Source organism: Ambystoma mexicanum, chromosome 6q, assembly GCF_040938575.1.
Source record: "Ambystoma mexicanum isolate Mex_15411 chromosome 6q, UKY_AmexF1_1, whole genome shotgun sequence".
Lineage (NCBI taxonomy): Eukaryota > Metazoa > Chordata > Amphibia > Caudata > Ambystomatidae > Ambystoma > Ambystoma mexicanum.
In genome coordinates, this window is record NC_090937.1 from 1,156,785,047 (window position 1) to 1,156,810,592 (window position 25,546).

Sequence of the window (25,546 nt, forward strand, 5' to 3'; positions counted from 1 at the left end):
TGTTGAATGGCTGGGTACTTGTCCCAATCCACATTCCTTGTTGTGAGTGTCTGAAAGGGAGGAGTGTGGCCTGAATGCACTGTGTGCCTGATTGGCTGACTGACTGCATGAATGCCCTTCTGTGTGATTGGCTGCTGTGTGTGTGCCAGCAGTGTGGATGAGAGACAGAATAGTATATCTGGGGACCTCTCACCACTGGAAATTGTTCAGAAGCATTCAGAAGCTGAGTCTCCTCTCAAGAGTAACTGGATTTGCTGATCCTCGACGTCCAGCTGGAAGAAGAAGACTTGCTGTGGCATTTGCTTCGACGGAACTGAAGGTTGTCGAAATCGTCGAGGACTGACCCGAGAGAGGACCTGGTAAGGCGCCCTCTTCCCGTGCTCCGAGGGACCATCGAGCACCGCTGAATCTTCGCCGAAGCTCCCTGGACGCCAGACCATCGAAAGGCTGCCGACCGGAGAAGGGGACTGCCGAGGAGACCGAAGTAAAGCACCCGGACATCGACGCTGTCGAAGTCCATTGCCGTCGACCAGGGTTCGCAGGTCTGTGCAACCGCTGGAGGCCCGTCGAAGTTGTGTTGCCCAGCCGGGGGAACCACTTGACGCCGTGCCGCCGACGACCGGAGCCGTCCGCTCCTTGCCTAAGAACATTTGACTCGAAGGACTCCCTCGTCCGCACCGTCGACCGCTTTTGTCCTGCCGGAGAAAGTCGAGGACGACCAACGCGCCGAGGAGAATCCGCCGGTGGGTTTCCCGCCACCTCACGACCCCAAAGACTCGAGCGACTCGACGCCCTTGCTGGGCTCCCGTCTCTACAATCTTTGCGGTCCAGAACTATTGTCATCGAGGTGCCCCGCACACCTCCGCCTTGCAGGACGCCGACGCCCCGACGAGCACCGCTCGGACGAAGCTGCCGCCTCTTCGACATCGTTCTACCCCGTTTGTCGACGGACGTTCGACGCCCCGTGCCTCCCGCTTGAAAGGGAAGGCATTCAAGAAGGGCCGTCGATTCCCCGTCGCCGAACCCCGAGGTCTTCGACGTTTCTCGACGCCTCTCGACGATCCGTGACTCCTGCTTTAAAGGGGGTCATTCAAGAAGGATCTGTCGACGCCTCTTCGAAGAACTCGACTCCACCAGGTACATTGGGGGGGTAAAAACATTGTAGGAGAGAATAAGACTATTGAACAATATATGGACTGGGCTTGGGATATATCTCTTTATTTTACAGGTTGCCCAGGTGGGGGGATCTCCACACAGAACTGTGTCCAGTAGCTAGGGCCAGTATTCTGCCTATTGTTTTCAACCCTCTGTTATCTCTCCTCTCTCTATTGCTGGTTTCCTTCTTATTGATCTGTGTGCCATTTTTACAGTATTGTGAATGCACTTTAATGAGGTCTAATATTAGTGGTACCACTTTAGAATTGTAGATATTTACCATTATTGATTTTCCTGAGCACAAAGTGCGTTATTGTGATAAGTGTACATAACCCTTGAATATTAATTATATAAAGACTGTGTTTTCAGTAATACAGTGTGTGGACATTCCTTTGTGGGGGCTTGGGGATACACTGTACTTAAGGACCAGCCTGCATCACCTCCTGAGAAGCTAGGCCTTGATTGCTCGCCCATTGCTACCATAATAGAGAATCTTGGCTGGGGTCCTCTGTGCCTCTCCTCTACCATATAGAGAGCAGAAGTACAGACCCCCCCACCGGTCTTTACAAGCTGGTGGCAGCGGTGGGATGCTTATGGTTTTAAGACTCAGTGTATAACCGTGCCACTTACAAAATATCCGCACTTTTATTAGATTAAGGTTCGGGTGTGTTCCAAATAACTGCATTACAAGCAATGGAGTCCATTGCAAATGGTAAATTGACTCGGATGAGCTTAGAGGCTCTCCAGAGTGCTTGTGAAGCCAGGGAGTTAGACTTTGTGGATAAGTCTAGGGCTGAGCTGATAGCTGCCCTGGTGGATTACCAGACTGATGGTGAAACCCTTGATGAAGGGGGGGATGCAACCAGTGAGGACTCTGCCCCTGGGGTTGTCGCTGAATCTGTTTCTGGGAATGCCACCATTCCTGCTGCCTCTGTTCCAGACCCCAGCAATTCCATGGAACTTGAGTTATTAAGGATGAAATTGGCCTTTGAATATCGCAAGTTGGAAATAGAAGCTGAGCTTAAGAAAGAGGAGCTGGCACAGCAAGTGGAACTCAAGAATAGGGATCTTGCGCTCAAAGACAAGGACACTGAATGTCAGAGAATCCAGTTAGAGAAAGCTCGAGTGGAGACTTCAGCTAGACCAATTGAGAGTGGCAGGTCCCCAGCCACCAAGTTTATGAAAGATTTGGTTGGTGTGTTTGTGGAGGGTTCAGATATCCTCCAATGGATCGAAGCGTTTGAAATGGCTTGTGCAATTCATGATGTAGATAAAAGAGATTGGGCTAAGTGTTTGTTAAGCAGAGTGCCTCAAACTGGATATGACTGTATTCTGAAGCTGAGTGTGGAAGAAAGGGGTCAGTATGAGTGTATGAAGTCTGCTTTGATTGCCAAGTTTGGCAAGACACCTACCCAATACCTTAAAAGGTTCAGGGAATTTAAGAAAAGAGAGAATGTGTCTTGGGTTGACTGGGTGAGTACTGCGCACATGAACATGATGGGGTGGATTGATGGATACAAGGTGAAAACTTTTGTTGAGTTGTCCCACCTCTTGTTTTTTGAGCATTTTTCTGAAGCCTGTTCACCAGAGCTGCGTCAGTATGTGGCTGACCAGAACATTTTGGACCCCTTTAAGCTGGCTAGGTTGGCTGACAAGTGGGTCTCCCACCGGGTGTCCCCTAAGGACTCCAGTGGGAAGGACAAGGACAAAGAAAAGGGGGCCTCTCAGAAAGCTGAGGAGTCCCAAAAGCAGTCACAGTCGGGTAAACCAAAACCTTCCTCTCCTAAAACCCAAAAATCTAGTGGGGATAAGTCCTCTGTGGGTGGGAATAAGAGTAGTGGTCCACCTGCTGCAAAGCAGGTTCCCAGTGGTTCCAGTACCGTACCCCGCACTCCTGGCACTTGTTGGGATTGTGGGGCTCTGGATCACAAAAGGGGTGACCCCAAGTGTAAAGGTAAGGCACTTGGAGTACAGGCTGTCAGCCTGACCTACCCTTACCCCGTGTCTGAGGTGGAGGCCACTGTCCTCCCCTCCTCTACAGGAATCACATTTGGTGCTCCGGTAGAGATTTCCTTAGTGTCCCTTGGGGCCTGGGACCAGTACGCAGAAGTACTGGCAACTATCCCGCAGAACACCCGTAGGTTTTTGAGAAGTGTCCTCTTGAATGGCCAGCCTTCTACTGGTTTGAGAGACACTGGGGCAAGCATGACAGTGGTGGACAGGACCCTGCTCAAGCCAGAGGACTATGTAGGTGCTCCTCTGAGAACCACCAGGTTAGCTGGTGGGCCTCCCAAATTATCGCCTGTAGCCCTAGTCACACTCATGATTGGAGACAAGACAGCAAAGCTTCCTGTCCTGGTTCAGGACAATGTCCCTGCTAACATTCTGTTAGGTAATGATCTAGTGGAGTTGGGGTTGATCTCGGATGGTCTTCCCCTGACTGCTGCTGCGGTCACTAGGTCACAGGTGACACCGGGTCTGGCTGTGAGTCAGGTACCCGAGCCAAAGGCGAGGCCTAAGGCAAGAAGAAGGAAGACCAAGAAGGCCACCTCTGTGGAGGGAACACCTTCTCTTCCTGCTGCTCCGACAGCACCCATTGGGATCCATGCTCCGGACGGGCTGGGTCCAGTGGAAAACCCAAACTCAACTCCTGTGGGAGAAGATACAGAAGACTCTCCTGTGGGAGAGGTTCTCAACCCGGAGGATCATCCCGACCTTCAATGCTTGTTAGCTGAAGGGGGACCCTCCCGGACAGACTTCTGTAAAGGACAGAGAGAGTGCCACTCTCTCGAGGGCCTGAGGAAACAGGCCCTGTCCCAGGCACAAGGTGAAGTGCCTAGGACATTCAAGATTTATTGGGAGGGTGAGCTCCTTGTTAGTGAGCCCACTAAGCCTGAACCTGGTGCCCGCAAGAGGTTGGTGGTACCCCAGGTTTACAGGCCCTTCCTACTGCAGTTGGCGCATGAGGTGCCCTTGGCTGGTCATCTTGGGACCAAGAAGACTAAGCAGAGGCTCTCTGCCCATTTCTACTGGCCACGGATGGGAGTAGAGGTGGAGTCCCACTGCAGGACCTGCCCCACTTGTCAGTTGTCTGGCAAGACTGGAGGCAGGATCATTGCCCCACTGCAGCCATTACCAGTGGTTGGCACACCATTTGAGAGGGTGGGCATCGACATCGTCGGTCCCCTTGACCCTCCCACTTCAGGTGGACATCGGTTCATCCTGGTCTTGGTAGATCATGCCACCAGGTACCCTGAGGCAATACCCCTTCGGACTGTTACTGCCAAGGTGGTTGCCAGGGCTCTCCTGGGCATTTTCACCCGTGTTGGATTCCCCAAGGAGGTTGTCTCTGACAGAGGATCCAACTTCATGTCTAGTTACATGAAAACCATGTGGAAAGAGTGCGGGGTAACCTACAAGTTCTCCACCTCTTACCACCCCCAGACCAATGGTCTGGTTGAGAGATTTAATAAAACTCTCAAGGGCATGCTAGGTGCTTTGGAAGAGCCCCTAAGGAGGAAATGGGATCTCCTCCTGCCATGCCTGCTGTTTGCTTACAGAGAGGTACCTCAAGAGGGTGTTGGTTTCAGCCCCTTTGAGTTACTCTTTGGACATCCCGTGAGGGGGCCCCTCGCCTTGATCCGAGAAGGCTTGGAAGCCACCCCTCCAGGTCCCGCCAAGCAAGTGGGGGACTATGTGTTAGGCCTCAGGCGGAGGATGACACAAATGATGGGTCAGGCAACAGCAAATCTCAAGGCCAGCCAGGAATTGAACAAGTACTGGCATGACCTTAAAGCTTCGCAAGTGGATTGGACTCCGGGACAGGAAATCCTTGTGATGGAGCCTACCAAGCCTAGAGCTTTGGCAGACAAGTGGACTGGACCCTTCAGGATCATCTCCAAGATGGGCGAAGTCAATTATCTGGTTGACATGGGAGCCTCTGGGGTAGCCCCCCAGGTATTCCATGTCAACAGGCTCAAGCCTTTCCACAGGCGAGCAGAGGTCTCATGTCTCTTGCTAGCTTCAGGGCAAGAAGAGGATGAGAGTGAGCCCCTTCCTGATTTGCTGCATAGCAACCCTCAGGATGGCTCAGTGGAGGGAGTACAACTCTCTCCAGATTTGACAACAGAGCAGCAGAGGGCCTGCAGGGCTTTGCTCCAGCAGTATGCCTCTCTGTTTTCACTGACACCGGGCCTTACACCGTGGTGTAAGCACGAAATTGACACTGGTGACAGCGTGCCTGTCAAGAGCAGGAGCTACCGTATGTCGGATACCGTCAAAAACCACATCCAGGCTGAGGTCGCCAAGATGTTGGATCTGGGTGTTATTGAACCCTCAACCAGTCCCTGGTCCAGTCCAGTGGTCCTTGTCCCCAAGGCAAGTTCCCAGGCGGGTACCAAGGATTGGAGGTTCTGTGTGGACTACCGAGGAGTCAATGCCGTCACCAAAACTGACGCGCACCCATTGCCCAGGGCTGATGAGCTCGTGGACACCATAGGTGCTGCCAAGTTTGTGAGCACCTTTGACCTTACCTCAGGCTATTGGCAAATAGCTCTGACGGACCATGCCAAGGAAAAGACGGCTTTCTCAACACCTGAGGGACTCTACCAGTTTAGGGTCATGCCTTTTGGGTTGAAGAATGCCCCTGCCACCTTCCAGAGATTGGTCAACCATGCGCTCAGTGGGCTGGAAGCCTTTTGTGTGGCTTACTTAGACGACATTGCCGTCTACAGTTCCACCTGGGAAGAGCATTTGACACATCTGGATAAGGTGTTGCAGGCCTTGAAAAGGGCTAACCTCACTATCAAGGCCACCAAGTGCCAGATAGCTCAGGGGAAAGTTACCTATCTTGGTCATGAGGTAGGAGGGGGTCAAATCCAACCTCTCTCCAGTAAAGTACAGGATGTACAGAACTGGGAGACTCCCACTACTCAAACCCAGGTGAGAGCCTTTTTGGGCCTCACTGGGTACTATCGCAATTTCATGGCAGACTATGGAACCATAGCTGCACCCCTGACAGCTCTAACTTCACCCAAACAGCCTAGGAAGGTTAATTGGACTGAAGACTGTCAGAGGGCCTTTGATGGCTTGAAAGAAAGTCTGTGTAGGGCACCTGTGTTGAGTGCGCCTGACTACAGCCGACCCTTTATCGTCCAGACGGATGCCTGCGACACCGGAATTGGAGCTGTCTTGTCCCAGTTAGATGACAGAGGGAGAGAACATCCTATCATATTCATCAGTAGACAACTCAAGGGTAGAGAACTTAGGTGGGCTACTGTTGAAAAGGAATGTTTTAGTATAGTTTGGAGCCTTAGGCGTTTTAGGCCCTACCTTACGGGGTCCACCTTCAAGGTCCAAACAGATCATAAGCCCCTGAAGTGGCTTATGCAGATGAAGGGTGAGAATCCGAAATTGCTCAGGTGGTCGATTAGCCTACAAGGGCTAGACTTCACCATAGAGCACAGACCAGGGAAGAGTCACGATAATGCAGATGGCCTTTCCAGAGGTATGTTGACCGTCTGGATGAGGGTGTCTATCCCGTGGGAGATTAGGCACCCTCCACCTCAGTCTGGGGGGGGCGACTGTGATGCCGGAAATGCATCTGAGGGACAGGGCCTCTGAATCCTTGTCCTTTTTCTGTTTTTACCGTGTGTTCTGTCATGTTTTCTGCCCAGGAGTCCATGAGGGACTCCTGGCAGTGCAGCTCTCTTTTGGTTTGGTGAACAGACCCATGGGATACCCTTATGGCACCCATGGGTAGGGGCACAACCCTCTGCCCCTAGTGTATGTTTTTGGGCACCTGTGGGTGGCCCACAGAGCAGGGTATGGGCTGGTGGCAGCTCCATGCTAAACTTGACAGGTGCTCTGGGTGTCCTCCATTTTGGGATACCCAGGCCCTGCCATTGGGATCAGTTGATTCCTGATAGAAACAAGATGGCCCCTGTGGCCTCTTGCTTTCTATTGCCTGTTGTCTTGTTTTTCCCAAAGTCCTGGGAAGCCCTGGCTCTGTCCCTTCCCCCTGGCTGGCTGTTGGGTGGAAGTTCCATATATGGTGTTGTTGTGAAGGCCCAGCTAGACTGACTGGAGCCTTCCCAGTGACTGTATGTTATGGGTACCTCCTGTGGGTGGGACCTGGGTGAATGGAGTGTGTGACCAATATACACTTCTTGTTGTGGTTGTCTGGTTTCTGGCATGTGAGACAAAGACTGAGACAGCCCTGCCCGAAACTGGCCTGAATGCAGTGTGTAGTGTTGAATGGCTGGGTACTTGTCCCAATCCACATTCCTTGTTGTGAGTGTCTGAAAGGGAGGAGTGTGGCCTGAATGCACTGTGTGCCTGATTGGCTGACTGACTGCATGAATGCCCTTCTGTGTGATTGGCTGCTGTGTGTGTGCCAGCAGTGTGGATGAGAGACAGAATAGTATATCTGGGGACCTCTCACCACTGGAAATTGTTCAGAAGCATTCAGAAGCTGAGTCTCCACTCAAGAGTAACTGGATTTGCTGATCCTCAACGTCCAGCTGGAAGAAGAAGACTTGCTGTGGCATTTGCTTCGACGGAACTGAAGGTTGTCGAAATCGTCGAGGACTGACCCGAGAGAGGACCTGGTAAGGCGCCCTCTTCCCGTGCTCCGAGGGACCATCGAGCACCGCTGAATCTTCGCCGAAGCTCCCTGGACGCCAGACCATCGAAAGGCTGCCGACCGGAGAAGGGGACTGCCGAGGAGACCGAAGTAAAGCACCCGGACATCGACGCTGTCGAAGTCCATTGCCGTCGACCAGGGTTCGCAGGTCTGTGCAACCGCTGGAGGCCCGTCGAAGTTGTGTTGCCCAGCCGGGGGAACCACTTGACGCCGTGCCGCCGACGACCGGAGCCGTCCGCTCCTTGCCTAAGAACATTTGACTCGAAGGACTCCCTCGTCCGCACCGTCGACCGCTTTTGTCCTGCCGGAGAAAGTCGAGGACGACCAACGCGCCGAGGAGAATCCGCCGGTGGGTTTCCCGCCACCTCACGACCCCAAAGACTCGAGCGACTCGACGCCCTTGCTGGGCTCCCGTCTCTACAATCTTTGCGGTCCAGAACTATTGTCATCGAGGTGCCCCGCACACCTCCGCCTTGCAGGACGCCGACGCCCCGACGAGCACCGCTCGGACGAAGCTGCCGCCTCTTCGACATCGTTCTACCCCGTTTGTCGACGGACGTTCGACGCCCCGTGCCTCCCGCTTGAAAGGGAAGGCATTCAAGAAGGGCCGTCGATTCCCCGTCGCCGAACCCCGAGGTCTTCGACGTTTCTCGACGCCTCTCGACGATCCGTGACTCCTGCTTTAAAGGGGGTCATTCAAGAAGGATCTGTCGACGCCTCTTCGAAGAACTCGACTCCACCAGGTACATTGGGGGGGTAAAAACATTGTAGGAGAGAATAAGACTATTGAACAATATATGGACTGGGCTTGGGATATATCTCTTTATTTTACAGGTTGCCCAGGTGGGGGGATCTCCACATAGAACTGTGTCCAGTAGCTAGGGCCAGTATTCTGCCTATTGTTTTCAACCCTCTGTTATCTCTCCTCTCTCTATTGCTGGTTTCCTTCTTATTGATCTGTGTGCCATTTTTACAGTATTGTGAATGCACTTTAATGAGGTCTAATATTAGTGGTACCACTTTAGAATTGTAGATATTTACCATTATTGATTTTCCTGAGCACAAAGTGCGTTATTGTGATAAGTGTACATAACCCTTGAATATTAATTATATAAAGACTGTGTTTTCAGTAATACAGTGTGTGGACATTCCTTTGTGGGGGCTTGGGGATACACTGTACTTAAGGACCAGCCTGCATCACCTCCTGAGAAGCTAGGCCTTGATTGCTCGCCCATTGCTACCATAATAGAGAATCTTGGCTGGGGTCCTCTGTGCCTCTCCTCTACCATATAGAGAGCAGAAGTACAGACCCCCCCACCGGTCTTTACAGGCGGCTATTGTGAATGTCAGTCTGGATACAGCGGCATTGGCTGGCTATTCAGTGTACACCGGTCAGTGGCAGTCTGATCTTCACACTATTGCCTTACACACAGCTGAGCTCAGCTCAAATCCACAAGACAACTGCAGCAAAATAATACCATTCTCTTCTACCTCCACCCCCCACCGTGGAAACATACCACTCTCCCTGCCCCGGCTAGAACTTAATCCACGTTGCCCCTAGTCTATGCAGCAAGAGACGTTGGCCACTGCGCCCTACTGTCCTGGGTATCGCCATCTGAGAAACACAACTCAACTAGAGTTGTTTATCGTCACAGCGAATCCTTGTTTATCTCGAGCTGTGCAGTTTGCAGAGTGATACAGTAGAATGTCCTTATGAGCCAAGGTGGTTTGATCAGGTAATTATTCCCCTACTGTGTTCCTTCACGAGCACACCACGTCACCATTTAAGTTACCCCACCAAATTAACAAGCATTTCTTCTCAGACCCGCCCAAATATGTTTTTTTTTCCCCCCAAATGGAGCCCAGCACATAGTCCTGTAGGAAGGCCTCACAACAACGACGGGCTCGCTATTCCCTGTCCCAAGACGCAGAGATAAATGACTTCAACATTTTCAGGCAAAGTTCTCAACTCCAGCGATTGCCTCAAAGAGGTTTAACACAAGGAGATGTAGGGGAGTGATTTTGTTGCACAATTTGGTCTGATACAAGAGGCCACTCTCACTGTGCGCTGTTATGAAGCGCTCAGACAATGCACGTGGCACGACGTTCACTGACAATAAGCAGTCTCGGGCTGACGGGCAGGGGGCGCTGAAGGCTGTTTGCTGGGAACAAGAACCGCGGATTCCTGCATGACATGACTCAATGCGTTCTCTCGAATCCGTTTCAGCCATTATTTTTTCAGTCAAACATCGGGATTACATACGTTTGTGTTCTACAGGAAATTAGAATAGTCGCACCACACAAGTACACAGTGCCAGTTTGTTGAAATGAATGTCAAAAATATTTCATCCTAGTCTGACGACTTGCACATATTTACTAGAACATTCGAATTTGGGGTCAGCCACGGAGGATGAAGGCAATGCAAGCGTAGAATGAAAATACAGCACAGCATTGCTGGTTCTGAGGACCTGATGTTAAATGGACATTTTTCTGCCCTCTGTTCCAAATATGCAGCCAAGCCCATTTCCACTGTGTGGCTCTCCCTATTTAATGGCATCCATGTTCAGGTTTATGGTGTTTTATAGAGTTATTCTGTACAGTGTTTTGTGATATGCCCTTAAATTGGGTGGGTTTACATTAACTATTCACTTGGAAATAATCCCTTCCAAATACCCCCTCCCCCCACCCTCAAATCAGTGATGTTTCCTGACAGTACAACAAAAGGGAAAGTGAGACTTGCCTTCACTCATTAAATGGGAGACTCCAACCTGAACGTTTGCTTTGACAGCCATCTGAAACTACAGCCATGTTTTACTTCTACCCCCAGGGCTAATAGGCTTAACCACCTCAACATCCACAAAACCCACCCCTTTCTCAACTACAACTCTGGCAAGACTTGTTTCCAGTGGCGGGCGGTGCATAGTGAACATTGGGGCAGAGAGATTCTGCAAAAACTGTCACTCCTTCCGTACATGACAATGATGTTCTATTGTCAGCAGGGACAGAAGTTGTGCAGCCCTCATTTGGGCTACTGTTTCAAGTGGAGCTCTGCCAGGTCTCCATCTCTGCAGTCAGTAGATGGCTCTACTTTTGCCTTTCTATGGACTGTGCTGGAGGCAGGACTGTGATGAATCCAATGGAGTCATCACGGATTCCCCGGCGGTAACCTCCTCCTATGGGGCCAGGGCACAGCAGCCGCTACCTGATCCTGACCATGGCGGACGGCTATTTGAGGGAGGATCACATGTGAAGAGAAAACCTCCAGGGAGATGTCATAGCTTCATTGGATGAGACATGGTATCCCCCATTTGCCCATGAAGAAAAACCCCTGATACCTAATACCCTAATGGCCTACTGCCATGGATCTATACCCAACTTTAGGGAAAACAGAGGAACCTTTTCCCAAAACCCTTTAGGCCAAAGTTCCATACATTTAAACAGAAAGATCAGCTGAGTGGATACTTGCAAGGAAGACGTCAATCGAGGCACTGCCAGCCAGAAGCAAAGTCTGTGGAGCCAACTGGCTCAGAAGAGGAACCACAGGAAGAAGACTGCCTGGCTCGGTAAGCTGCATGAAACGCCGGAGTGAAGAAGGCAGCGTCCGGACATGCAGCTGTACAGGAGAGCAGCCTCTGTGTTAATGGAGTCCAGGAAGACGTGTGGCAGGTGAGCAAGACACGCGAGAAAGAAGTGAACTTTACGGCAGAGGCAGTGAGCCCCAAAGAAGATACCGGGACACCTGCAAGCCATTGGCAGGTTTACCATTAGGGAGCTAACCCCGTTACAACAACCCAGTGAGTCCGCTCTAAGGAAGAGGGGACACCAGGGCACGTGAACAATGGTGCCGAAGGGAAACCAAATTAAATGTAATGAATGAAACGGGAAGAAAGGTGCCCTATAATTTAACAAAACCGAACCATGTAGGAACAAGAGACTGTTCAATTTGCAAATGTGTGCATGTATTCAAACAACGGTGCCAAAAATAAAACAAAGCTGAAAAGATATAATAGTGTGATAACAAGAGGAGTTGCAAGTGCGCACAATGCGACCGTAGGAAGTCCTGGCAGGAGTGTATACCAGGCATTTCAAAATACAAGTATATGAGAATAAGCGTGAAGCCCTGGCAGTAGAGTATAAAAGACATTTCAAGACGTAAGTATATAAGAAGTGGTTTAAAGCCATGGCAGGAGAGTATACCAGGGATTGCAAATCACAAATGTTTGAGAAGAGGAGAACAAGTGTATGAGAAAAAGTGGTTAAAATACAAACGAAGCCCTGGCAGGAGGGTAGACCAGGCATTTGCAAGCAAGAGGTGTTTGTGAAAGGAAAGCCCTGGCAAGAGGACTTTCCAGGCAAGGTCAAATTGGACAATGTTATAGAGAATCCTGACAGAAATATATCAAGAGATAACAAAGGATTGTGAATAAAACATTTCCCAGAGCAAGAAGAAGCCTGGCAGGAGAGGACACCAGGCAGTACTTTGTATACTCTTTCTATTTGATATAAAGGAACTGAAAGAACTGCTATTAAGTGAAGAGAAATCCATGGGAAGGGAATTACGCTCTGGAACTGTGAGCTATATTTACTTGGAACTTTTGTGTTGGAGTAAACATTTCTTCTTTTGAACATGTAACACCTTGTTCAGGTCCAAAGACATTTCCCTTTTACTTTGGAGTTGATTTTGGCATGTGAGGGTCAGAGTAGTACTTTGGGGACAGGACTTATTGTTATGGACATTCTATCAAAGGACCGAACCATCAATTTTGTTTTGGTGGGGAAAATACCTCTTAGAACAGGGACTGAGGCATTTCTCCAAACCCGTATTGTTTAATAAAGGTGTACAGCCAAAAACATTAATCCACTGTGTCCGCGTTCCAATCCTGATCCCTCACATGGTCTCGGGAGGAACGCTCTGGGCCAACGTGCTCGCCTTGGAAGCATGCCGACACGGAGCAACACGGGTTTGATCCCCGGGTCCACACTTAGAAACGTCTGGGTATTAAGCATTTTATAACTAACCTATCATATCATATCACAACACTGGGTCCTAGCTCCTGCGCTACTCCTCAAACTTTCTTCATCCAAGTAGCAGAACTGGGTGCAGCCAGTAACACCCCAATTACTTTTTTATTCAGCTCCCAGCTACATTTCACCCTCTCAAAAGCCAAGCATGAAGGTTGAGACACTCTGGGTTTGGGGTAAGTACCGACACTTCGACCTTGGACAGAAAGTCCACCCTCCAAGGAAGGCTATGAGGTGGGCAGGTGGTCATCTCGAGAAGGTCTGGGTACGATGTTCTCCGAGCCCAATCTGGGGTGATTAGAATCATGCAAGACCTGGAGGGCCGCAACCTGCTAAAACAAAAGGGATGACAAGAACCAGAATAAATGAATGGTGGAGTCGGAAAGTCCCTTTAATTAGGAAGATATCCCCTCATAGCCCCTTCGGAGGAAATTACATTGCACAGAAAAGTCTCCACTTTCCTGTCCTTCGTTGCAAAAAGGTTGACTGGAAGGTTTCTACAAAGGGCGAAGATCTCTAAAAGGACCTCTGAATATAGTTCACATTCATAGGAGACAGAGGCCGTCCTGCTCAGGACATCGGCCACCTCATTCTCTGCTCCAGCCAAACGGACTGACGAAACAGAGACGCTGTTCCATAGCAGTCATACACCAGCAATGGCCTCACGGCCACTCCCTCGATGAGGTACTGCAAGGCCACTACATTGTCTCTCAAAATCAGAACATGTTTCCCCTGGAGAGAAGGCAAGAGAGCCATCACACCACAAGAGATTGATGTGCCAAGGGCCCTCTACCGGCGACGAAGGGCTGCTCTCTAATAGATCCCCGAGACGATCACCCCAGCATTTCAGGGAAGTGACTGCACAATCTGCATATCCGACCACGGTTGTGAAAATTGCTCCCGTGCCGCCAGGTCCTCTCAGTGGACCCCCCATCTCTACAACTTGGCGACTGTCCCCGCAACCCAGAGAGGTCTGACTTCTCGCCAGAAAACGGACCGCCGATTGTGAAGCAGCTCAATACACCTTTGAGAGACCATGATTATGTAAATTGTGAGCTGTCATTTTTGTTATAGAATTTATTATTGTGACTGGATGTGCAATAGTACACACCTCCTGGAATATAAATACCTTTTTAAGATTTGACAAAATCACAAAAATGAGTCGGATTTCTGAGACGTTACAACACTGGTTGCTAAGATCTGTGTTCAGCAATAGGATTGAAATCAGAAGACATGCTTTTCAAGTAAACAATGATTGGTCCCTATTTTGAAGTTTTGCCTTCGAGTCAGTTCAATTAATTTATTTCTGGATGTTCATTTCCAATGCTGCCAAGGTGCATTTAGCAACAGAAGTCTTCTTACGATGATAAGCCAACAGGAGTGTGTTCTTGCAGTGGCATTTTTTGGCACAGTCAGAATTAAAATGTCTTCTGGTAAAATACTGTCATTGACTATGGGTGCAAGCATCAGTCAGTGTGCATTATGGTGGCAATGCTGGCATATATTATAGGCAAAGGTTTCACGAAAACGTGCTGTACCACTGGTGATCTGGCAGCAAATGTAAATACTATGACTATACACCGATTCACAAAAAGCGTACTTTAAAAGGCACCATTTTACCCCCTATTATTTAGAAAAATGTCTCAGGTGAGAACAAACCACTCATTATGCTAAAATCCCACCTGTTCGCGGCATCATGCTTTTCAGTTGGCAATATCACCACTGCGCCAATGAAAAAGTCACTAGTCGGTACTGCGTTTCAAGGCCTGAAGCATCAGACCAAAATGGATAATAAAAACAGTTCCTGTCGTTAAAGTGCCAAAAGATAACATTTCTAGAGCGACGCTCGGGCTGTGCATTATTTGAGTGGACCCCTAGCACTGTCCATGTCCGTACCTTGGCTCCTCATGGCAGAGGTCTGCTCGGCCATTGCTCAGCGGCAGCGATTCTTCTTCTTGGCCCCACTGCAGGCTGTGCTGCTTGCTCTCTGCCTGCAGCTGCTTTTCTGCCACACCATTCCCGGTCACCGCTGAACACTGAAAAATGATCACAGCACAATCAAGAATGTTCCTGGACTGCTTCAGGTACAGTAGGACAGCGCATACTCTATACAAAAACACACATTTGAGCTGAATCGCAATAGGGTCCATCAGGTACACGTTATACAACTTACAAGGGCAATCACAAAGCCCTTGCCAAAATAACTAACAATCTCGGGAGGATAGCTCAGGGGCAACGTGACACGGAGCACCACGGGTTCGATCCCTGGATCCACGCTTAGAAACCTCTGGGTATTAAGCATGTTATAAATAACATATATCATATGTCTGTCCAGTGGGAGTGGTTGGGGCCGGTGCTACGCTATTATTTTATTTTTTAAGTTTTACTAACTGGAAAGGTTTAGTTTTAAAATGAAAGTGTAGGAAGAAGTTGAAACTTGGACTTCAGTGCACTGCACTGAACCTTGAAACAGCAGGTGTGTTTGGCTTTTTGGACTGCGTGTGGGAGGGGGCGTGTCTATGGGGTTTGTAAGGTACGAGGCGGCCAGCAGGGAACATGGTTCCACTAATCCTTTTCGTACACTTCCATCACTGCGTACATATGTAGGAAATGTTTTAAGGTCATTTCGGAAACGTTAATATTCCTGGCTCTAAAACGAGAGTGCACGCGAGTGGACAGCGTTCGAAAACTTTATTCAAAAGGCTGACACGGTACCGCTCGGATGTTGTTTTAAAGGCCGAATATTTTTTTTAAAGTCACTGACTCTTCACTTACGTGAACCATTTCATGTGCGCTAATCCGCCACATGCCAAGCCTGGGATTCGAACACGAGTCGCCATACCAAACACCACAAATGTGATGACTGTCACTGTGGGTGTAGAATCTCTTCTAAGGGCATTTTGCTTAATAGGGACTATTTTGAAACAGATTCATGATATTATATGATATGATAGTTTATTTATATAGTGCCTATACACAATGTGTTTCAAAGCGCTTCAAGGCAAGGGAGGGAACAAGGGAAAAAACAATGAACAGTAAGGATGTGAAATTAACTATCGTACTCAGCCTGACGATATTTCAGATAGTGCAAGAGCTAAAACATAGATAAGGAAAGGAGGGGGAGAGTGGGAAGGAAATGGAAACAGACAGGCGACTACCGTACTAGGCCTGACGACATTTCTGGTAGAGCCGGAAAAAAAACAAGAGGTGAGGGAGAGGGGTGCAGAAAGGGAGGGGAGGAACAAAACAAGCGACTATCATATTAGGCCTGACGACATTTCAGATAGTGCTGGAGGTGGGGTGGGGAAGAAAAAACAAGTAAGGGGAGGGAAGAGGAGAGAGATATCATACTAGGTCCAGGGACAATTCTGATAGAGTAAGTGCATAAAAGAAAGTAAGGGGAGGAGATAGGAAAAGGGAGAAGGGAAAGGAGGAGAGAACAGAGAGTTAGCAGTCAAAAGAGTGGAGAAGCAAGAGGGGAGAGTGAATACAATTGCAGAAGTCAGTAGTAACACATAATGTTGCAAGCCAGGATACAAGATGAAGATGGGAACAGCATGATTCAGGGCCACCATGAGTACAAGATGCAAAAGAAGTCCAGCATGAGAGTTGAGAAAGGGTGACGCACCATGAATGAATGAAGTCCATAAAAGCCAAATCCAGCATTGGCCACAAGACGGTGATGGTGAAACCAGAATGTATCAGGACAGACTCCTGCAGAAGTAGGCTTGAGTGGGGGAAGAGGGGAGCAGGGTAGAAGAATCAAGCAAAACAGGCAACACCTGTGTGCGAGAATAAGGGGGCACAAGGGAACATCACGGGGGGGACCAGAGGGAGTAACACATGGTGCATGCCTACCTGCTGTCCGAGCATAGGTTCATAGGTTTAAAAGCTGTGCAGCTTTTCTAATTTTACAGCAACATATTTTTATGGGTCATAAGTTTTCTGAAAGGCAAAGGCGCGTTTGTCCCATGCACTTTCTACAATGAGGAAAGGCCCATTGAATGAAAGGTAAATATTTCACGTTCAGATAGTTACTTGCTGTGACATCACTTCCACTTGCATATGTTAATGAGTACCCCCACTATTGTTTTTCAGGACTTGTGCCCTGAACTTTTTGAGAATCATTCGAGGGGTACGATGGATGCAACCGACAGCGCCTCTGCAGCGAAAGTGCTTTGTTAAAATTGAAAGCGACTCCACTAAAAGTGGGTTTATACCGATGGCGGGCTCTTGGTGGCAGCACATACCCATGATAACATGTAATGCCACGGGTTTAATTCAACCACATTTCTTTAAAAACTCTCCTGTTCTCAAAGGTCTTCGGGGGTTTAGGTGTGGCGTAGTTTGCTGGGACCAAGCTCTGGCAGTCTCTGAGATGATCTCCTGAAACAGGGCTCTGCCGAGGCTCAGGCAGACCTCCCAGGTAGCCGTTTAGCCGAGCGATGAACGCTTACATGGCTGCCTCAAGGTGTCAACATTTTGGATTAGAAAATTCTTTCTTCGAATCCAAAATACTGACACCTGAATTCAGTCCCTGATGCGCGATGTCTCCATTCGGAGACAGGAGGCTGGGTTGGCATGCAGCAGGAAGCCCATTAACCACGCTTGGTTAAAGGGCTTGCACGCATGTTATGATAACGATGCGTTATTTATATAGCGTCTTTATCCAAAGCGTTTTACAGAGCACAAATTTACATACAATATCACCCAACCGAAATTGGTACACATTTATCGACGTCCGAAGGATGAAAGGCCGAGTTGGCCTTGCCGAGATTCGAATCTGCGACCTGCAGATCATGCTCAGATCACAGCTGCGAGCAGGGCCGGCCTTTGGGAACCCAGCGCCCTGGGCAAATTGGCATCCCCTCTTCCCCCGTGTGCACCTGGTCGAAAGGGGGCGAGGCCAAGAAGTGCCACTTTTTAAATGTTTTAATTTTTAAACCTCCTCGCTCCGGCGAGTACCCGATTGTCATTGAATACGCCCGTCTGCCGCACATTCTCCCTCTACGCCAGCTCGAGGGAGCCCTTGAAAGACTTCCCCGAGCTGGCGTGGCGGGGGCTAATGGCGTCTGGGGGGGCGTGGCACCCCGGGCGGTCACCCGGCTCCCCCCCTAAGGCCGGGCCTGGCTGCGAGCGCTCAACCCGCTGAGCTATCTTACCGGCATGTTAGCTCTTTCCTCAGAAACAAAAGGAGAGACTGGCCAACCCACCATCCTCCTGTTTTGTAATAAAGAGACATCACGCAGCAGGCAGCCCATTGCATTCTAGGAGCTGTGTGGTTAAAGGGTTGCCTGTGAGGGTCGTCGACCCCCACAGCCATTTCTTTAACCACAGCTCCTTTAATGCAAGATGCAAGGGCTGGGGGCACTTGTTGGGGGCGTGGCCTAAGCACTCATACTTAGGCCACACACCCCAACGAGAGCTTCTCCTCAACTTTCCACCCCACTTAAAGCTCTGGAAGTCTTATAGTACATAACAGAGCAGCATGTTACTAGGTCCAGTGGTGGTCCCAGGTATGGAGGCAGAGCCGGCAGACCTGAGCTAGGCCCAGGTCCAGCCATTTCAAGGGACGAGCAGAAAGGCCCTATCTGGGTTTTTGGGTTTCTCCAGAGGACCATGGACAGGACACAATGCCTCAGCCAGGTAACGCCAGGCGAGGCGCGACCACCCTGGATTGGGAACAAAAAGAAGATTTGTTGCCAAGAACGGAGCGAGGCGTGGCTCCAGCTATTAACCAGCAGTGGTGTGAAAGGGGCCCAAAGGCACAGCCGCAGGGGCGTTGGCGTTGCCATGGGTAAATGTATTCAGAAGAGGTGCCACAGGGAGCAGTAAATCCGCCCCCTTCAAAAGAAGAACAAATGCAGGAGGCAGAGGTGGCCAGAGGACGGGCCTCTGACCAAATGAATTAGGAAGGTCCTGCAGGAACAAAAGGCCAAAGGGACCCCCAGAGGTGAAGGAAGCATTCAACATCCTCATCATCTATCAGCTCAGCTAGAGAGGATAAGGGTGGTGAACCAACAAGAAATACCTCGACATTGAGGCAGTGGAGGAGGCATTAACAGGGGTGTTTGCAACAACACAGTTCAAGAAGCCGGCACTGGGATAAAGGGACCCATCACAGCTAAGACTGGGATGCCCCCGATATCGGACATTAAATTAAGATTGCTCAGATAATGGGATGGGTAGAATAGCCTGATGCCAGGGCACACTAAGCAATGAGAAGCAACACCTATGGGGGATACAGGACGAAGGGGCTACTGGATGACTTCCAGGACCTTCTCCAAGCACGAGGTAACAGAGTAACTGGTAGAACGCATGCAACCACACACTGAGGTCCCATCGGATATCTCTTATGATAGGGTTGTAAGGGTGGCTTCTCTCACCATGGGACAGTGGTGGCAGCGAGAAGACACATCCAGCAGAAGACTGTGCCGCTATTCCTGCTGTGCATAGGAGCTCGGGTATTGGAGGAGGACCTTGAGGAGAAGGTCCATAAACCGGATAAGTCTGCCAACACCTTCAAAAGAGGTTAAGGACACACCCCTTTACGTCAACGGCAGAGCACTGGCGCTTTCAGGGATATTTTGTCCGTAAGGGAAGAGGCCAATGTGGGAGGCACAACGCAAGGCCCTTCCTTCCAGTGTTCATAGGTGAGATCACCGCCCAAAGTGCCTAAATCCTAACAGGGTGTCCCCAGCAAAGAGAACTGGTTTGAGACCAAGATGGTTCCGATACCAGCGGAGCCAGGAAGTCACGGACCCTTGCGTTCTTAGGGTCATTTTCAAGGGTTACGCTATAGAGTTCTCAGTGCAATCACTCGAAACCTATGTTATTCGGACTCTATGGTATCAGGTACTGACGAAATAAGAGGTACTGACGGAGGAGAACCAGAAGCCTTTGGCAAAAGGCGCCATTTGCAGCGTAGAGATGGCACAAACAGGGAGAGGGGGCAATTCTATTGACTTCCTAGTGCCCATAGCGTCTGTAGGGTTTGGGCTGGTGTTGAATCTCAGAATAGCCAATTGGTTAAAAATTGAGACATTACGACAAATAGGTCTGATGGTAAATATTGGGGACCAGTTCGCGGCCTTAGAACTTCAGGATGTTTATTTGTACATTCCCATTTGCATGGCTAATCAGCAGTTCCTGTTCTTTTCATCCCAAGGCCAGCATTTTCAGTATATGGCTCTTCCATTCTGCTTAAAATCATCCCTCAAGGTATTCACGAAAACACTGGCCCCACAAATGGGGATCTTGCACAGGGATGGAGTGGTGGTTTCTCTTATCTGGAAGACTGGCTGGTCCATGGCCCAGATTGCCAGGCAGTGGAACAAGGAGAAGAAAGGACCATAGACCTTGTGACTCAGATGGGCTGGGAGGTAAACGTGAAGAAATATCACCTCTGTCCAGCCCAGGAGTGCACGTTTCTAAGCACTCTATTTCTTACACAACTCACAGCGAAGGTCAACTGAGAGAGGACAGGGTCAGAACTGGTCTGAGGGAGGTTCTCAGTTGCTCAGCAGAATGCCATCAGCCAAGGTTTGACTAAGGCTTCAGAGTTTAATGGCGGAAACCGTCTTTGTGACACCCTGGGCACGCCTACATCTCAGAACACTGGTGTTTACCTCCACAGGCACATGACCACAACCAGCGAGATGCTCAAGGACCTAGTGCCTGTGTCCCCGGAAGTAAGTAGATCCTTGCAGTGGTGGGTGTGGTGGAACAACCACTGCAGGGGAATCCCACTAGCCCCCCACCCTGGACAATCAATGATCATTGGCTCAAGGCAGGACGGATAGCTCAAGGGGCAACACGCTTGTCTTGAAGCAAGACAACTCAGTGTAACAAAGGTTCAAATCCCGAACTTGCACAAGAACCCACTCGTTGGTATTAAGCGTGATATACATTAACAAAAATATAAAGTAAGAAATAAAGAATAAATTCATCTGGCTGGGTGCCAGCGCAATGGGCTGTGGAGCAATGTTAAAGGACACTCCCTGTCAAGGGTGGGGGACGCAAGTGGAGGCTTTAAGGAGTTCTGACTGGCGGGGGTTGGTAGCAGTGAGGAGTGAGGTGAACCCCCAAAGTGTTTCAGCCAGAGATCAAGGGTGTCCTAGTCCTCATCGGGTCTGAAATCACAATCACAGTTGCATACCTCAGACAGCGGGGGGAGGGGGCGGAGATCACAAACCTTGGCTGTGGAGAAGGTGGCAAATAGGAGAGGGGAACGGGTGGAATGTCATCGTCTGGCCATTGGCGCTCATTACATCAGACGGGACGACAGTTACAGCAGACGCCCTGAGCTGAAAGTCCCCAATCTCTCAGGAAATGCGTTTTTCCAGGGTGGCCGGGAGGGAGCTCACTCGTATTCTCAGAATGCCCACAGTAGACTTGTTTGCTTCCAGGGAGAATGCTCTCTTTTCCAGGGATCCCAACCCCTTAGCGACAGATACTCTGAGGCGTCCGTGGCCATAGGGGTTGTTGAACGCCTTCACACCGATTCCTGAAATTGTGACAGTCCTGTAAGGAATCTGCAGGTAGAATTGCAGGGTATTCAAGTTGACTCCCTTCTGGGCCAAGAGGTCATGGTTCCACTTCCTGATCAGGTTGTCCTGCGTTCCCCCACTGGTCCTCCCCAGGGTTCCAGCTCCATTGAGGGCACCTGGGAGCAGTACAGCAATTGGATCTGGTCTGGGTTCTCAGGATTGGTCTCGCCGCTCTCCAAGGTGGGAGGAGGCATTCGAGCAAGAAGTCATATGACAAGCATTGGGCCCATTTTCCAACTTTCATCCTGGTGTTGGAAAAGGGGCATACTCCTGCTGCAGTGCGGGATTCAAGGTCAAAGCCCAGTTTTAACAAGATGGGGTTCAGTTAGGGTTGGGCCCTTCCTCCTTCAGGGCACAGTGGGCAACCATTAGAGCCGTTAGGGAACCGTGGGCATGGAATCAAAAGGAGGTAGCATGCATTGCCAGAATGTTGAGGGGTCTTTCGGTGGAAAGGCCCAGACTTAGATCCCTCATAGGATCTGCCACTAGTGCTAAATTCCTTGCAGGGGACCACTTACACACTCTTGGATAAGGTCACCCAGTGAAGATCTCAGTAGCCAGTGTCGGCCAGAAGGCTGGGGAAACTAAGCGCATGTCTATGTGCGGCACACTTCTTCCCAGTAACCCTGGATTCAGTAGTGCTTAGATGTATTGTATTGTATTGTATTTTGCATTTATATAGCGCCTTATATACCATTGGTATGGTCTGAAGGCGCTGGTAGGTTGAACGCCCTTGGGAACCGAGGTTCGAGTCAGTAGAGAGGGTGAAGAGAGACAAAAGGTGCGTGTGCGCACAGAGTATGTGTGCAGCTGGTGCGGGGTTATTGTGGTAGCTGCTTCTTAGCGGTAGGTGTGGTGGTTGAGAGGTCAGGAGAATGTGTACGCTCTGGCAGAATTAATCCAGCTCGAGAGTGGCTGCGTTAGGCCTGAGGAGAAACGCCTGGCTGGGGGTGTTAAACCAGCGGTGGTTACTTAGAGTGATGGGGAGTGAGCGGGAGATGTTGATATGAGAACAGTTATACTGAATGGTGTCATAGTATCCCTGTGTTCTATTTGAGTGATGGTGTAAAGAGGAGAGTAGGCGTGAGGTGTGGTATGATATATGTTCATTCGAATGTTCCCGCATATCAATGCATATTATGTACGTTCCTCACACTCAGCTATTCCCTACACTCAGCCAATTCCTACATTCAGCCATTCCCCCACACTCAGCCATTCCCCACACTCAGCCATTCCCCACACTCAGCCATTCCCCACACTCAGCCATTCCCCACACTCAGCCATTCCTCACACTCAGCCATTCCCCACACTCAGCCATTTTCCATACTCAGCCATTCCCTACAACTCAGCCATTTCTCACACTCAGCCATTCCCCACACTCAGCCATTCCCCACACTCAGCCATTCCCCACACTCAGCCATTCCCCACACTCAGCCATTCCCCACACTCAGCCATTCCCCACACTCAGCCATTCCCCACACTCAGCCATCCGCTCTCCAGACCCATACGCTCTCCAGACCCATCCGCTTTCCAGACTCATCCGCTACTCACACTAATACACTCCCCACACTCATATGTTCAATACATTCATACGCTCCCCACACTCAGTCTCTCCCCCCATTCGGTTGTTCCCCACATTTCTCCGCTCTATATGTGCCTCTGTTCTCAGCGCTCTTTCGTTCTGTATGATCTTGCGCTCTGCATATTCTCCAGGCTCATTTGCCAACAGCATTTATCCTCACATTCACCCATACTCATCTATACTCATCCATACTCATTCGTTCTTTCTACTCATCCGGTCGTGCCCTCTATGCTCATCCGCTCTCCTTGTTCATCCGCTCTCCACGCTCTCTTCTTTCCATTATTCAGTGATTCTTTTTCTATTTAATCATTTCCCTGTTTAGATCTAGTTTATTCGTTTTAGTTCTGTTTGTCAATGTAGGTTACAATCTGGTTCGGTTACTTTATTTATTTAATATATTTGTTTTATTTATTTATTTCTTTTTCTTTTTGTTTTGGGGATGATGGTGGTTTAGGGCTGGTTGGTTTTAGGGAAAGAGCCAGGTTTTCAGTAGTTTGCGGAAGGCCGTTAAGTCCTGAGTTCGGCGGATGTGGGGTGGGAGCGAGTTCCACAGGGTTGGGGCCAGGGCTGAGAATGATGCTCCGCCTAACCTGACTGAGTTTGTTTTAGGAATTACTAGGAGGCCGTCTGAGCTTGATCTAAGGGTGCGGGTAGGGTGATAGGGTATTAGCTTTTTTTGAAGATAATAGGGTCCAGTTTTATGTAGAGCTCGGTGGGTGAGGCATAGGGTTTTGAAAGCTACCCTACGGGCTACTGGAAGCCAGTGCAGTGTCTTAAGGGCTGGGGATACGTGGTCCCTTGGACCGAGCGCGAGAAGCACTTTGGCTGCTGCGTTTTGTGTTCTTTGTAGTTTATTCAGTTGGTAGGCATGAATTCCGAGGTACAAGGGGTTACCATAGTCCAGTCGGGATATGACGATTGATTGGACCGCGGAGACTCTGTTAGGGAATGAGAGATATGGAAAGATGCGCCTAAGGTTTTTGAGGTGGTAGTGGCAGGACTTAGAGACATTGTTGACTTGGCGCGAGAGTGTTAGGTCGGAGTCCAGGGTGCACCCAAGATTTTTTTACTGTGTTAGAGGGGGTCGGTGAGATGCCCATGGCGGGTGGCCAGGGTAGTGGGTGCGGAAGAAGATCTGAGTTGCCGCAGACCACGATTTCTGTTTTGGAGGGGTTTAACAGGAGGTGGCTTTGGGTCATCCAGCGCTCGATGTTGAGGAGGCAAGAGGTCAGGTCAGGTTGGGAGTTGGGTTTCGCGTTCAGGAACTTTAGAATTAGTTGAGTGTCATCTGCGTAATTGTAACACAGGATGTTGTGAGCACGAATTATTGGTGGGAGGGTGATCAGGTAGAGATTGAACAGGAGGGCGGATAGACATGCTCCTTGTGGGACTCCTGTGTTAACTGGTCGGGCTTGTGATGTAAAGTTGGAGAGTGTCGTTATTTGGTGCCTGTCTTTGAGGAATGAGGCTATCCATTTAAGGGCGGTTCCACGGATTCCTAGGGAGTGGAGGCGGTCAAGGAGTATTGAGTGATTGATCGTGTCAAAGGCGGCTGATAGGTCGAGAAGGATTAGTGCGGCGCATCCTGCAGAGTCAGCAGTCATTTTTAGGTCATCCCAGATCGAGGTTAGGGTGGTTTCAGTTCCATGGCAAGATCTGAATCCTGATTGGGTGGGGTCTAGGAGATTGTTGGCTTCAACAAAGGCGTTTAGTTGGGAGTAGGCTGTTCGGTCAATGAGTTTGGCAAGGTACCTGGTGTTAGAGATCGGGCGGTAGTTTTTTGGTTCGAGAGGGTCGAGTGAGGGTTTTTTAATCAGAGGTTTGACGTACACTAATTTGAATGCATCTGGAAAGATACCGGAGGAAAGGGAGGCGTTTATGATAGATCTTGCGTGTTCTCCTGCGCAGGTGGAGGCAAAGATTTCTTTAAGGGTTGTGGCTGGGCAAAGGTCTAGTGGTGATCCAGATGGCTTGCGGTCGGATAAGAGTTTGAGAAATTGTTCTGGTGATATTGGACTGAAGGATTCGAAAGTTGGTTGCGTAGTGGTCGTAGTAGGGGGGCTGGCTGGTACGGGCTGAGGATTGCCTGGTGGTTGTAAGAGAGCCTGTTTGGTGGTCAGAGATTTTGTCCTTTCAATGGCCGTGGAGTAGAAATGGAGGGAGAGTGAGTCACATAGTGATTGTGACGCAGTCGGGATGGTTGTGTTACATGCCGGTTTGGTGGATTCGGAGATAATTTTGTGAAGTTCTTTGCATGGGTTTTTGCAGTTTAGGATTCGTGAGTTGTAGTGGGCTTTTTTTGCTTTCCGGATTTCGGCTTTGTACTGGTACAGGTGTTGTGCCAAGGTGGTCCTGCTGTCTTGGGTTTTCTCTTTATGCCATTTGCGTTCTAGGTATTTGTAATGTCGTTTAGTGTTTTTTAGCTCAGGAGTAAACCATCTGGGGAAAAGGCCAAGTCGGGTTGATGGTTTGCACGAGGGGGTCAGGCGCATCAGGGATGAGTTGAGCCATGAATCAAAGGCCTCAGGGGTTAGTTGATTGTTGAGATGGCAGGTAGGTTGTGGGGACTGGAGGAGTGCCTCGGCTAGGTCAGGG

General features: G+C 49.7%; 1 protein-coding gene across 2 annotated transcripts in view; it reads right to left on the bottom strand.

Annotated features, from left to right (window-relative positions):
- LIMCH1 (LIM and calponin homology domains 1) overlaps positions 1-25,546 on the bottom strand; it is a 1,245,196-nt gene that overhangs the window by 91,025 nt on the left and 1,128,625 nt on the right. For both annotated transcript variants that reach the window (XM_069631748.1, XM_069631749.1), the window contains one exon: positions 14,717-14,856. In XM_069631748.1, coding sequence (XP_069487849.1) covers positions 14,717-14,856 — 140 coding nt within the window. The remainder of the gene's footprint in view (positions 1-14,716; positions 14,857-25,546) is intronic.